At 36.5% G+C, this 13,985-nt stretch overlaps 1 protein-coding gene across 4 annotated transcripts in view; it reads left to right on the top strand.

The window, feature by feature from the left end:
• Positions 1-13,885, top strand: part of LOC142334734 (calcium/calmodulin-dependent protein kinase type II delta chain-like) — a 96,804-nt gene extending 82,919 nt beyond the window's left edge. For all 4 annotated transcript variants that reach the window (XM_075382997.1, XM_075382998.1, XM_075382996.1 and 1 more), the window contains exons 4-7: positions 7,363-7,517; positions 8,642-8,779; positions 10,848-11,224; positions 13,059-13,885. In XM_075382997.1, coding sequence (XP_075239112.1) covers positions 7,363-7,517; positions 8,642-8,779; positions 10,848-11,224; positions 13,059-13,389 — 1,001 coding nt within the window. In that variant the 3' untranslated portion in view covers positions 13,390-13,885. The remainder of the gene's footprint in view (positions 1-7,362; positions 7,518-8,641; positions 8,780-10,847; positions 11,225-13,058) is intronic.
• The last annotated feature ends 100 nt before the right edge of the window (positions 13,886-13,985 follow it).

Here is a 13,985-nt window from a genome sequence, read left to right as displayed (position 1 = left end):
TCTGTTATTACGCGATTGTTCTGAAGGAAGAGAAAAAGAAACGCAAAAAATGGCCATTCAATAAACGTTCAGAAAAACGAAACAACAGTGGCACATAATATCAATATATATGTTATTTCTTGAAATACACGAAATTCGATGGGACATCTGATTGATGAATAGAAGTTAAATTTGACGAAAGGAACCTATTCGCTATATACTGAATGTTTCGAGCAACATCATTCATTCAGTCCTCAATTACAAGCCTATGAGATCTGTGAGCAATTTACGGCTACAAAAACAGCAAAAGAACAAAAACACCGAATTCAGGAAAAAAAATTGAGCGACAAAAGGGTCGAAGGCATTAAAAAAATGAACTTTTCACTAAACACTCTTCAATTTTAAATTAATTTTTCAGGAGCAATGGGAAAACCTTTTTTATCAATATAATTTCAAAAAATCAACAAATATAAACAAATACTTTAGACGCACGAAAATTGCGGGAAAACACGTATTATCAACGCCATTAAATTCATTAGCCTTCAACGGAAGCCAGTATATACAATAAATGATGCCTCGAGGGGACAATAAGTTTTTTTGCCAATCGTATTTCATCAATAAGACCTTACAACAAGTTAATGACTATGAAAACAACAACAGAGAGAGGCAAAAACCACAAATTCAGTAGAAAAGTGCCTGAAGAAAATGTCGAAGCAACTCAAATCATAAGCTCTTCCCTGAAAACTTTATTTATGATCCGTTGAACTTCTTCCCTAAACCAATAGGGACTCTCAGCAGTAAGATGATGTGATAAGATTTCAAAAGGATCGAAAAACAAAATAAAGTACCCAAAAAAAATATGAATTCTCGTGGCATTGATGTTTTAAAACTAATAGGTAGAAGATAAAACCGCTAACCAGATTAATTTTGGCTATAGTAGAACGGAAATGGATTCTGTTAGAACCAACAATGACCAAGAGTATTCACGAAAAAAAATTAGGAATGGTTGAATTTCAAAAAAGTTTCGAAAAATTATTTTTAAACCCTTAACAGCCAGTAAACTCAATCTTTCATTGGAGCTCAATGACGATGCTCCGATATAACCCATAGGGAGGAAAATAATGTCTGTCATGCATAGATAGTTGAAAAGACATCACAATAAGTCTTATGACAGAAAACAATAACAAAAACAGCAAAAACTAAAATTCAGTAGAAAAATGCGAGAAGAAAGTGTCGAAGACAATTAAACCATTAGCTATTCTCTGAAAACTTTCTCTGTGATCCACTGAACGTCCTCTCTAAGCCAATTGGATTACAATAATCTTTGGATAATGTGATAAAGAGTTCAAAAGTGACCAATAATTCAAAAAATCCAAAAAAAAAATTTAAAAAAATTGAAATCTTTGTCATTGAAGTCATATAACCAATAGCTAGAAGATAAAACAGCTAAACAGAATATTTTTAGTCGCAGTAAAAAGCAAGTGGGTCCAGTCAATACTGAAACTCACTAACAGTTCAAGAAAAATTTAGGAATTGTTATTGTTCAAATAAAATTTTCGAAAAATGATTTTTATTTTAACAGACATTAAATTCAATAGCTTTCAACGGAAGTCAATAAAAACGCCCAAAGATGCCCCGGTGGCAGTACATTTATGTTTGTCATGCATAGGTATTCATTATGAGATCACAGTAAGTATAATGACTATTAAAACAACAAAAAAAAAACAGGAGAAAACCAAAAAATCAGTAGAAAAGTGCAAGAAGAACGTGTCGAAACCATTTAAACCATAAATTTTTGTTTAAAATTTTTATTGGTCATCCATAGAACATCGTTTTTAAGCTAATGGGAACTGTCAATTTTTGGATAATGTGATAAGATTTCAAAAGTAACCAATAATACGTAAAAATCCAAAAAAAATTTTAAAAAATTGAAATTTTTTGTCATGGAAGTCATATAACCAATAGATAGAAGATAAAACCGCTAACCAGTTTAATTTTGGTTGCAGTAGGAAGGAAGAGGGTGCTCTCACCCCTGGACTGACTTACAATTCACTATAATAAGATTAAGATTCTTTAATATTCAAAAAAAAATTCGAAAAATTATTTTTTAAGTCTTAACAGCCGCCCCCTCAATGAAATAGACATGTTCACTTAATGCTCATTATGGAACATATTGCACTGTTAGTCAATGAATCCCTACCATAGGACTCCAAAAAAAATAGTAAAACTTCAAAAAGAAATTCAAAATTTCATTCAAAATTACGAAAACTCAGAATCGAAGCCAAAAAAAAACATGAGCAATTCCTTGAAAACGACGTTTTTTGTTCATTGCGCTTCATTCGACTATAAAGGAGTTTTGTCATTAATAGAACGTCGATATAAAATGTGACTTGTCTCTAGGTGACTTAAAAAAGCAAAAAAGAGAAGTTTTATTAAAAAAAGGGCTCTCAATTAGAGTTCGATTTTTTTTTGATAGTGAACTTCCCTATGAGACCAGAACTAGTCTTTCTATCGCCTTGCATTCAACTTTTACGAACTCAAAATTTATTCTTTTTATAGAAATTTGAATTAATGTTTTCGTAAAAAAGATCTTAGTTTGAAGAAAATTGTACTAAAAGTGAACAATCATGCTAAAGATCCCATTGTTCACACAAAACTTCAATCCTCGATAACTCCTCGAAAAAAACGAAATTCAAAAAAATCTTTTTACTTTTGAATTCTACGCTGGACCAGCTTTTTAATGATACCACTCACATTTCTCTACGACGAATATATCGATCGGCCAAAATTCACTGAACAAAAAAAAAAAAACCCATTTGAGTATATAGTTCCTTCCCCCACAAGTGGGGTCGGAACAATAATTTTTGGCTTGGTAAGATAATTTTAGACGACTTTATTAATTCATTGAACTCATTGACATGCCATTAGTTATCAGTTTAATGTCATAATCCAAGTTTGAAAACACAGCAACACTCGGATTAATGGCCCCTCGTCAGTCCGATGATGATTTATTACATGAATCAAAACCAACACGATCGGGTTTTCAATTGGATTAGTAGAACCCACACAATCGTGTTATCAATTGGGATCATGGAACACCCACAATCTTACTTTCAATTAGCATACTCTTAACTGGTGGGATAAGGACTCAAAGATCGCATTTCATATTAGTCTATAATCTCGCATCCCTTGCAAAGAGCACGATTGTGGACCCCGAACTGCTGTAACGGAGACCGGAAGATAACCTACTCGAAGCTAACAACCCAGCCGGCTGCAAAGTTGTAATCAGTCAAAGTAGCGATTCGTTTGAGGATCTTACGAACTGTCTCTGAAAATCCCCCAAACGACTCGAAAGCCAGAGGCATGAATTGAAATCGGACTTCACTACTTTTTTGGGCGTACAGTTCGTACTGTCTGTCCTCAGCAGCTGACAATGCGAAACTTCTCTTCTTCGAGGCCTTTATAAGGTTTGACTGCAAGGAAATGACGGTAACGTCTAATGCTAGTGGTTGACCGGCATTCCATTCAGGTAAGAAAAGTCAACCCGTCTTGGAATTGTTGTTGGGTAGCAAACTCTTCTGTTCACTGATGGGAGACATAAGAAATCCTGATCAAGCTGATATAATTTTGTCTCGTACAAGATCATGATAAAAGCTCATATCCCCCCGACCATGGCATGACACACACAGCATGGTCGCCCATTACATCTAGCGTCCCATATCTACAAAAAGGATATTTTGCTCTCGTTCCTGTACAATTTAACACCAAGGGGGTAATTAAGAGCAACATAGAACTCATTGGGAGAAATGCGTCGTTCCAGAGCAGGAATGCGGGCTGCGAATAAACAGGCACCAGAATGCGGTAGAGAAGGAGATTTCAAACGAGCTTTTTCTCTAATGGTATTTCGTTTTCCTAACAAGTTGTCGTAGGCTGAGTTATCAAGTTCCTCCTGAATTGTTCTTTGAGAGGGATATGTCGTCAAAATTTCACCCAATTCTTCAATTGCATTTACAAAAAAGATTTTTTTCAGTTCGATTATTGCCTGTTGAGAGAAGACTCAAAACGCAGCCAACGTATGCAGCCTGAACTGGATCTTTACCATTTTTATTGGTTGGGAGGCAGGATTGGTTCAAAGAGGTATCTGAGATCAAAATTCTAAGAAAGCCTTCAAAGGTTGCAAGCCGAGCCGAATAGATTTTTCGTAGATTTCTACTGATTTGTCCGAAAGAGAATTGCATTGCAAAGAGTTGACCTTTTTGGGGGGCACCAAGGCACAAAACGCATTTTACCAAGCCCACATTGTTGATCCTCCACACAGGCTAAAATGACTACAAGTTCCTATAATTTTTTAACGCGTTTATGTGTACAAGAGGAGACAAAAAATCAGATCCTAGGACATTCCGGAAATTTCAATTCCATATACACTGTTCCTCTTGATCAAACTGCCAACTTTCGTCATGCTTTCGACTGATCATAGCTCACACTTCTCCTTCATGAGCTCTAAACGGAATTTTCTCTCCGATTCTGTGAGAATTTCCAACGCTTTAGAAAGTTCGATCTCGGTTCCTGCTTTAATTCTGTCATCGAGATAGCAGCAATGTTGCAAAAATTTTGGTAATCTGCTTTCGTTGTGGTCTATAAGAGGCCAGATGGCAAGTGAAAACAAAGTGGACCAATGAACCTTCTTGTTGCACTCCTGACTGCCAGCCAGCAGTTAAGCTATTGAAGAACAAATCACTATATTTCGAGTTCCAAACGGATGCAAAAGACATACTAGGCATCAAAACTTTTTTTTGGGCCGAGGAACGGACTGGGCTTCAACGAATTAAATGCGTTTTTAAAACCAATTTGGAGAATATCCCTACTTTTTGTGCTCTTCATTTTTCGAAGGTTATTTTTGTGGCATGCACTACGCTCTCGGCTCCTCTGACAACTCCCAATTGTTTTGCTCGAAACAACTGAACCGCCTCGAATGCTGCTTCTTTGGCAATGCACATGGCAACAAGGTGCCGAATAATTTCTCACCCCCAGCAATAGGTCTGATGCCGAATTTCTTTTTTCAATTTAATTTAGCACTACAAAAAGCTGGAGCCACGAAGCTTAGGAGTTGGCCTCTAACGACCAAATTCACTAATTTGGTTAGGGAATTCATTGCTCGCTTGGATTGATCTGAAATTGAACAATTGCGTGTAGAAGATGGTTTGGGTACCTTTTGAACGGACTAGCAGCTGTGATTTTCGAAAAAGACTGTGAAGCTATAAAAGGACCTTTGCTTCATCGAATCGGAAAGCTTCGCAGCTATGGCCGTCCATCGGATAAAGGATTTCGTTTTTCCCCTGGATGCAGTTTTATTGAGTTCAATGAGTGTTTTTCTGTTGCCGGGTGATATTCACCCTGATGATAAAATCTTTGCTGCCATAGTCAACTGGAAAAAATTTTGCTAAATGATTGTAGCAGTTACGTCATCTTAATTAAAATTTCATTAGCTACACATACAAACTCCGTTGATGCCATTCGAATGATTTGTATCTGCAAAAAGATTTAGCGTTGAGTCAGCTCTGGAGGCCCATTTCACTTACTCAAAAGTTTGCTAAGTTTTCTGAGAGACTCTTCCTTTATCAAACAAGCTACCCTCTTTAAGGAGAAGGCACCTCTTCAAAACAATCTGTTTGGCCAATAAAAATTCATCTATAGCCGCATAATTCCACAATAGTTGAGTCTGATTAAGTCTTTTTGTTTAATACAACACAATACCTTTTTTGTTTATGGTTTATACGCATAGACTATTGCAGAAAACGCATTGAACCAATGTTTCCTTTTTCCACGCCGACAGAAAAAATTGCCCCGACTGGTTCTATCTCGTTTTATATGTTGCCATAGATGAAAATGGTTGTGCTATAAAGAATTTTTTCTCAAAAATAGAACTTATTGAAACTATTTCTTAGATGCTGCACTGTTCCGAGTTAGTCGTATTGCTCTTACGGTAAAGATTTAAAGTTTGGTTTTTAACTCCTGTTTACTTTCAAAACTGAGAAGCTAGAGGCAATTTTTTTCCCGGAAAAGTCTTTCTCTCTCTTTTGCGTTTAACGCTTATCCTATCAGTTTCATCCAGCTGTTTTTTTACTAGTAATTCAATTTTTCAACTCATTTTTAATAAACAAGTTTTCTCGGATATTCATTTCGATTCTATATTAGATTGAATACTAAATCTGAGAAGAGTTAATCTAAAAGCAAATGAAATTGATTTTTAATATTAAGTCGAGTGAATGAAAGTAAACCCAGAATAGTCAAGAAAACTTGCGGAGGGTAAAACAAAGTGCTGTTTATCGTGAAAAAGATTATTGGTGGAAACCGCTGGGTTAATAGTTACGACAAAGACTCATTAAGAACATAGCAGGACCACTCTTGGCAAATTCAATAATTGACCGCTCTTGACCTAGCAGGACCAAATCAAAGAATTTTCATTGACTAAGCAAAAAAACTAGACCTACAACGGAATATGAGTGCATTGAAAAAACCATTTATAAAAAATCAGAATAAAAAAATAAAAAATAGCAGAAAATCAATGTCAAAATGCCGCATGTGAAAAAATAACCACAAACGAGAAATGGAAATTTGGTTCAAACAAAAAACTAGGCCTAGAATGAACTATGAATGGGTTGGGAAAACCATTTTGACAAAGAAACCAAAAGATCCAAAAAATCGAAAAAAACAGTAAAAATTGCCGCATGTGAACAAAAAGAAAGTAATGCTTCCTTTAACAATTGATTTTGGTTTTGTATAGGCTTTTAGGAGGGGAGAATAGCTGGTACAAATTCATTATAAAAAGCATTTTAGAATCATAGTTTTTCCTGACCTTGGTCTGCCATTGTTAATTATGGAATATTTTTTGAATCGCTCATTTCTTTTTTGTCGGCGGATTTGGCGAAAATTTTGGTCAACATTTTAACAAAAATACTCAAGCTGGACAAGAGCTGATGTGACATGTGGATAAAAAAATACGAAAATATTAAAACTAATTCATCTGAAAATAACAGATTACGTCAGAACAATTTTCTAAGAACAATTGTAACAGAAATTAATTTATCAAATTGGTGTAAAAAATTCAAAAAATATGACTTTTGTTTGTGTATTTCGTTGAAATTAATTAGCCTTTTTCTCAAGTTTGGTAAATTCGAATATTAGTGGATGCAATTTTTTATTGCTTCCTTTCTTGATCCCGGTTTACAATTTGTGTTTTTTTATTGCACGTCACTATGTAAACAATTCCACCAAGGGACGTGAGGGGAACGTAAAAACTTTGTACCCATTGAACTGGGAGGGGGTTAGTGACCTCAAAACTTGTGACGTCATACCCTATCAATGATTTTAAATTGTTTTTAGGCACTCCTGGGTACATGAGTCCGGAGGTGATCAGGAAAGACCCCTATGGTAAGCCAGTGGACATCTGGGCTTGTGGGGTTATCCTGTACATTCTTCTAGTGGGGTATCCACCCTTCTGGAGTGACGACCAACAGGTCATGTTCGGACAAATCAAGGTCTGTTCACACTACAGGTCAAACTAAACTGGTTATGTTGCAAAATCGCGCGCGATTATTTTGCAAATAACGTTTATCTTAAATGAAAAACTGTAGCGCCAAGAATGATCTCTTTGACCCCAAAACGGTATGGGCGCATCGGATTTGAGTCGCGGGCATAGGTCCAGATCAAACACCAAAAGTCAGGTATGGGTATGGTCCCTTCGAAACAGACAATGATAACCCTGGGTCCGACCAAACAGACCCAAGTCAGACCCAGGGCTTGATCGAAGGCAACTAATTAGCCTATGGGCCAAACCCATCGGACCCATACCCTGTGATAGACCAAACAGACCCAAGTACAGACTACCACTGTCCGAGAGCCAGTATCGTCTGGTCCATACATGTCTTAAGAAGTCTCATAATGCGCGGTTATCATACAAGGAATTAACGTGGTCGGGCGGGACCGCCTGGAGATCGAATACAAGTCCACTTTGATTCCATTTTAATTCCACTCTATAATTCTCCAATTTTTAACGGTGATTTTTAACGGGCGTGAAATGACAAATAGTAGATATCTCAAATAAGATCTGAACTGCTTTTGTGAATCATTTTGATATCCTTGTGTTAGGGGGTCTAAGCAGGTACAAATACTATGAATATGCACGTGTACTATATTTTAAGCATTGTCGCTAACTTGTGGGCCTCGTGCGCTAACTATTAATTACACCCACTGATCTCATGACCGCGAATTTAGGCATCGCTTAGAACCCCATCTCTTGTCCTTTCTTCCTTGTTCCTTTTGACTTCATTTCTCTTGCCGAGTTTAACTTAAACAAGTAGAGCGCTAGCTCAAAGCATATTTCATGAACAATTTATGTTCAGCGAATCGTTCTATCGCCGGGACTTAACGTTCAGTGATCATCAGTAGGGATTCAGAACATGTTCAGAGAAATTAAGGATTTCAGTACTGATTCAGAAAGATTTCAGAATAGACTCTGTTTTGATTCTGAATCATTCTGAACCAGACATCACTGAACCCTTCTAGCACTGAATAGTGGAATCATATTACGTCACTTAATAAATGGAATGAACACTTTCAACACTCTGAAAAGAGGTGGTCGAAATTTTCTGAATTTGTTTAGAGTGGTGACTTCGATTTTCCCTCCCCAGAGTGGGACGACGTGGGGGAGGAGGTGAAGACTCTCATTTCGAAGATGCTCAACCTCAATCAGGAGACTAGACTCACTGCAGAGGACGCCCTCAACAACCCATGGGTGTCTGTACGTGTCTTTTCCCAATTCGAAATTTTTACCCCATCACTAAACACGATAGACTGATCTTTTAGTTACACTTTTAGTTCAACTGCAGTTCCACTGTTAATCTAATTTTTACGCTTTTAAATGACACTTTCTCTCCGCCCTGAATAAGCGGAGAACTAACAGTGTAAAAATCTTTTTTCTATACTTTTCCCGCTCTTTTCCCGTGTTATCTAAGGGGAAATCATCGACTCCTGATCTTGAATGCGGTTTTTAAATTCAACTTACGACTGTAACGAACGGATCTAAAACAGAAACATATTGTTATATTATTAATTTCCAGACAAACGACACGAAATTATAGGTTCACTTTATTTCTGAGGCTGACATTATTTCGTCACATTATTTCTTGAGATAATTTTTTTCTCGCTATTGTTTTTTTAAAATTCATCCAAAGAAAATTTTTCGAAACAGTTTTAATAAATAGTTTATAAATTTTTTTTTAAATAATTTATTAAAAAGGTTTTTAGAAAATTTTAGAAAATTTATCTTATCTTAAAAAACTGATATTCAAGTTCAAACGACTATAAATCGAAGATCCACACAACTGTCTATTCTGTATAATATACTGTATATTCCTGTTTTCATTACGAGCGTCTACCAGTACCGAAAAAAAATCTTAGAAAGTAGCTGGCGCTTTCCGGTGCCGATTTCCGTTCAATGCGGAAAGCGCTTAAATTTTGTGAAAGTCGTTTCCACAAAGAAATTAAGAGCCTTAAAATGAAAAATAGGATTAAAAAGGTGAAATAGTTACGTTCTGCTGAAAACGCGTTTTGAAACAACGCGAATATGGACAATTAAGATAAGCCCACCTAAAATTTATTGCAAATATATTTCACAAAAAGAAGTTTATAGTGAATTTATCTTATCTCTCTAGTACAAATTTTTGAACCAAAAAAAAGAATTTTCCACCTAAATTGCTTAAAATGTTTCCACATAAAAGTCTATCATGTTTAGATTAGTAATATGTAATATTGATTACTTGAAACATAATTCCTATTTTTGATAACTGTTATTTTAGTTTTTGTTAATTGCAGAATTATCAATCATTTAGTCTTTATTACAGATTTTTCTCAATTTGATAGTCAGTTTTAAAACGTTCTCTAAAACTAGATACTAGTCATTTAACAATCTTTTTTCGTTTTACTGTGCAATTAATATGCTGCTCAATTTGTTCCTTTGTTAGTTTCTGGCTTTCTTTTCTTAAGTTTTCGTGTGTTGTCGGTAATGTTTTCTTTGTATGGTCAATTGTTCGGTGCTATTTTCTCAAATTTAGTATTGGGGGTATTTTAGGCCTATTCACTTAAAAGCGAAAGCGGTTTCTTTTAAAAGTGAAACGAAGTCCGTAAAAGCATGAATTGCGGTCCTAATTTTTGTGAATTCTAATTGCGAAAATTTTTGCGGATGCCGCTTCCGTAGAGCACATGGGTTTTCCGTCGAGCACATGCAGTTTTCGCTTTTCAACTTTCAGTTTAAAAGCGAAAACCACTGACTGGAATTTTCATATAGGGCACCACATTTTTGTCCTCAAAGTTTGTTTCACACGCACAATGTATGAACATAGGAAAAATGAAATCTGGTAAATAAAAACGAGTAAATCTACTGGAAAATTTGGTACCGGTAAACGCTTGTAATATTCTGATGTCATTGAAGAGCGCTAGATGGTTTTCTTCCGCAGCGAACACATGGCAAATTAGCCCTGTATAGCTGGTATGAGCTTTTACTCAGCCTCTTTTCAACCCGTAAAAATTAACAAAAAGTAACATTTGAATACCACTAAAACATTAATCTCCCATCCAATCTTATCTATTACGAATTGAAGGCAAATAAATAAGCAACGAAATTCCGAAGTTGTTTTTAAATTCATTGTTTTTATATTTGTGTTTTTTATTGTTTGGTCTTGAAACTGACGGTAGAAAACAGACCAAACTTATCAAAGTTTTTTTTTCTTGATTTTGAACTGAACTCAACTAAACTTTTGTCAGTTTTTGTTGTTCTTGTTCATTCATCAAAACTGAGGTTTGTTTTTTAGAACCGAGATAGATTCGCGGCCAGTTTCCACAGACAGGCAACTGTAGAAGCTATGAAGAAATTCAACGCGCACCGCAAGTTAAAAGGCGCCATTCTGTCTACCATCTTTGCACACAGAAGCACACGTGCACTTACTAACGCTGCCCGCTCTCACACAACGGCTTCCTCGACCCTAGGCGTGGGAGGGACGGGTTCGGGGGTTACGAATGGGATGAATGTGGGGGGACAAGTAGGACCTGGACAGGTGAGCTCCAAGTCTACCCTAGTGGGGGCTATTACGGCTGATGATGAGACGGAGGCTGGAAGGAAGCAGTTGATAGTACAGCTGACTGAGGCTACTATTAAGTGTGTCGAGAATGGCGACTATGAAGCTTATTCGTGAGTAATATTTGTCTTTTTTGTTGACGTGCATAAGAAGCCAAATGGTGGCGTGGAATTAACCTCTCAGTCTTAACAACTTTAACAATTGTTCGAAAAGCTCAGACACGCAAGTGAACATCAACAAGTGATAATTTGCTCGTCATTTTGAAAATGATTTTTCAGTTTTTCAACTAACTCGTGCTCGCCAATATTTTGTGCAAAAAATTCAACTTTGACCTTCGAACTTAAGATTTGATATATTGCGTTTCAACTCTATTGGACATACCAAATTGACTAACATTTAGTCTATACTTGTCAAATTTTCAAAGATTTTCCGCTTTCTGCTGTTTCGTTTCCACTATCTATTGAAAATCTGATAATCAGAAAACATATTTTTTCTACAGTTTTTATTGTTCTACAAGAGAGAATTTAACTGAGTTTGTTTGCAAAACATTTAACCGTGCAGAACGTGATTTTTTATTTCAATTCTGGAATGCAACCTACAGAGTTTCAGGAAAGCAATATTCGTTAACAAAAACATTGGATTCTACAAGTTTTTCAGTTTGTTTTTATGAATGAGTTAATTACTGCCAAGTAATTTTTACAGCCAGACATTCACTTTTCTAACATTGGGGTTCTTGAGGCCTTTGGTGATTTTACCTTGATATTTCGTTTTCTGACGTTTCGTAAGATTTCCCTATCGCGAAAAATTGATACGATAACCGTGTCAACGGTGACAAATTTTTTCAATCATTGTTATGACGGAATTCCGTTTGCAGTGCACAAATTGCACTAACGTGGCGTGAAATTAAAATTAGTTCATGATATGTGCTGTTCCTATCTATCTATCTATTAATCTTTTTTTTCTATCTACGTATTTAATTATTCGGGGGTTCATAACTCAAAAGTTACTCTTTCCGTTTATTTATTCACTACCTGCACGATGTTATTTTATACAGCATTTTAAGAATTGACCTGTCCTTTTTTTAATCTTTGAAAACAAAATTATTCAATTAGCTTAAGACTTCGACGCTCGATTTTCTTTTAAGATTACATCTTTTACGAAAATCATATTCTGATTTTCGAATAAGAGACATTGTTAAGAGCCAGGACCTGGTTTCTTAATCCATAATTTGGACAATTTTAAAATACTATCAATTGAGTTTCTTTATTTCTGCGCAGTTGATATGTTAAGTTTTAAGAAAGTTTTAAGATACTCTAATTATGGAAAAGTGATTGTTTTATATCAAGTTTCAAGGGACTTGATGGACTCAGGTATGGCCAAGAGATTAATTTTCTAATTTAATTGTCCTTATTTTATAAAGAACTAAAATCGGGGTGAAATGAAAAATGGGTTAAGTGATAAGAGGGATTAGATGATAGTGGGCTTGGATGATAGTGGGCTAGGATGATATCGGGCTTGGATGATGTTAAATAAATATTGGTGAAAAAGCGGGACACCGTTTTCGACACCCGCATAACTCTTGACAAATAGGTTGTAAAGATTTTTTTGTCATAGGTAGTAATTTTTGTCGATAAGTGTACCTATCAAATTTGAAATATACCATTTTATAATGGTCACAAAGTATAAACAGTGCTCCGAATTACGTCTCTGAGGTTCGAGGCAGCGCGTTCTTGTTCGCAGGCTGTATAAATCGCATTTAGTTATGCGAATTAGGACGACAAAAACTATGGCTTAGAACATTTTTTTAACGCCTGCCCCCCCTTCCTCCCCAGAAGTTGAAATTGGATTAAAAATTTTACCGCCTCATCCCAGGGGAGGTTGATGAAATCGACCAGGCGGAAAGGGAAGAGGTGCAAATTGGACCCAGAAAAGTTTAAGTTTGTTCAGACGTCTGTGCGATCCTCAGATGACCTCAGTGGAACCAGAGACGTTTGGCAACGTAATCGAGGGCCTGGACTTCCATCGGTTCTACTTTGAGAACCAAAACCACCGCAACAAGAGTGCCACGAAGAGTATCATGTTGAAGCCGCACGTGAACCTTCTGGGAGGGGATTCTGCAGTCATCTGCTACACTCGGCTGGAACAAATCCACGAGGAGACCACCGGTGCTTTCAAGACTGTCGAGTCCGTCGAGACCAGAGTCTGGCACAAGAGGGATGGACAGTGGCAGCTACTCCACTTCCACAGGAGCAACACTGGCTCGGATGCCCATGTATAAGTGCCCTCAAACACCCCCTTCCAGTTCTCTCTCTTGAGCACCCCCCGCCCCCCCCCCCCCGCGCTCTGAAGTAACAACAACATCCATTCCCTTGCAAATGTCACCATTTGTGTCAGAATCGACTGAGCATCACAAATTTGTTACAATTTCCTAATAATTGATTTTTGAATATTATTGAGTAAAAAAACATCAGCATTATTTTAGCAAGAAATTGCAAACAGGTTGTCGTTATTTAGCCAGCTATCTAGTCAAGCTATCTAGTCAAAACAAGTTCTTGATGCAAGTCGGGCCGTTAAAAATTGTCGAATTAACACGACGAATGTGACTTAAACTAACAAAACTAGCTAATTTAACAATCCTATTGTTCTCAATTGAAATCAGATGCGACTATTATTTATACATCGAGTTCGTCCTGTGAAGTATTTTACCATAAATTTAGAATTACTGCTCTATTGTTCATTCAGTCTGATAAAAATTTAATTATTTTTGATTTTTTGTTGGCTTTTCAATGTAAACATGAACTGTTTCCTTTAACTCGCCCAGGGCCCTCACCAACTTCCGCCCACCCCCACTGTGTATATCCGGACGCTCGATAA

The sequence above is a fragment of the Convolutriloba macropyga genome, chromosome 2 (assembly GCF_964194025.1).
Source record: "Convolutriloba macropyga chromosome 2, txConMacr16.3, whole genome shotgun sequence".
NCBI classification, from domain to species: domain Eukaryota; kingdom Metazoa; phylum Xenacoelomorpha; order Acoela; family Convolutidae; genus Convolutriloba; species Convolutriloba macropyga.
This window is presented reverse-complemented; position numbering and strand designations above follow the sequence as displayed.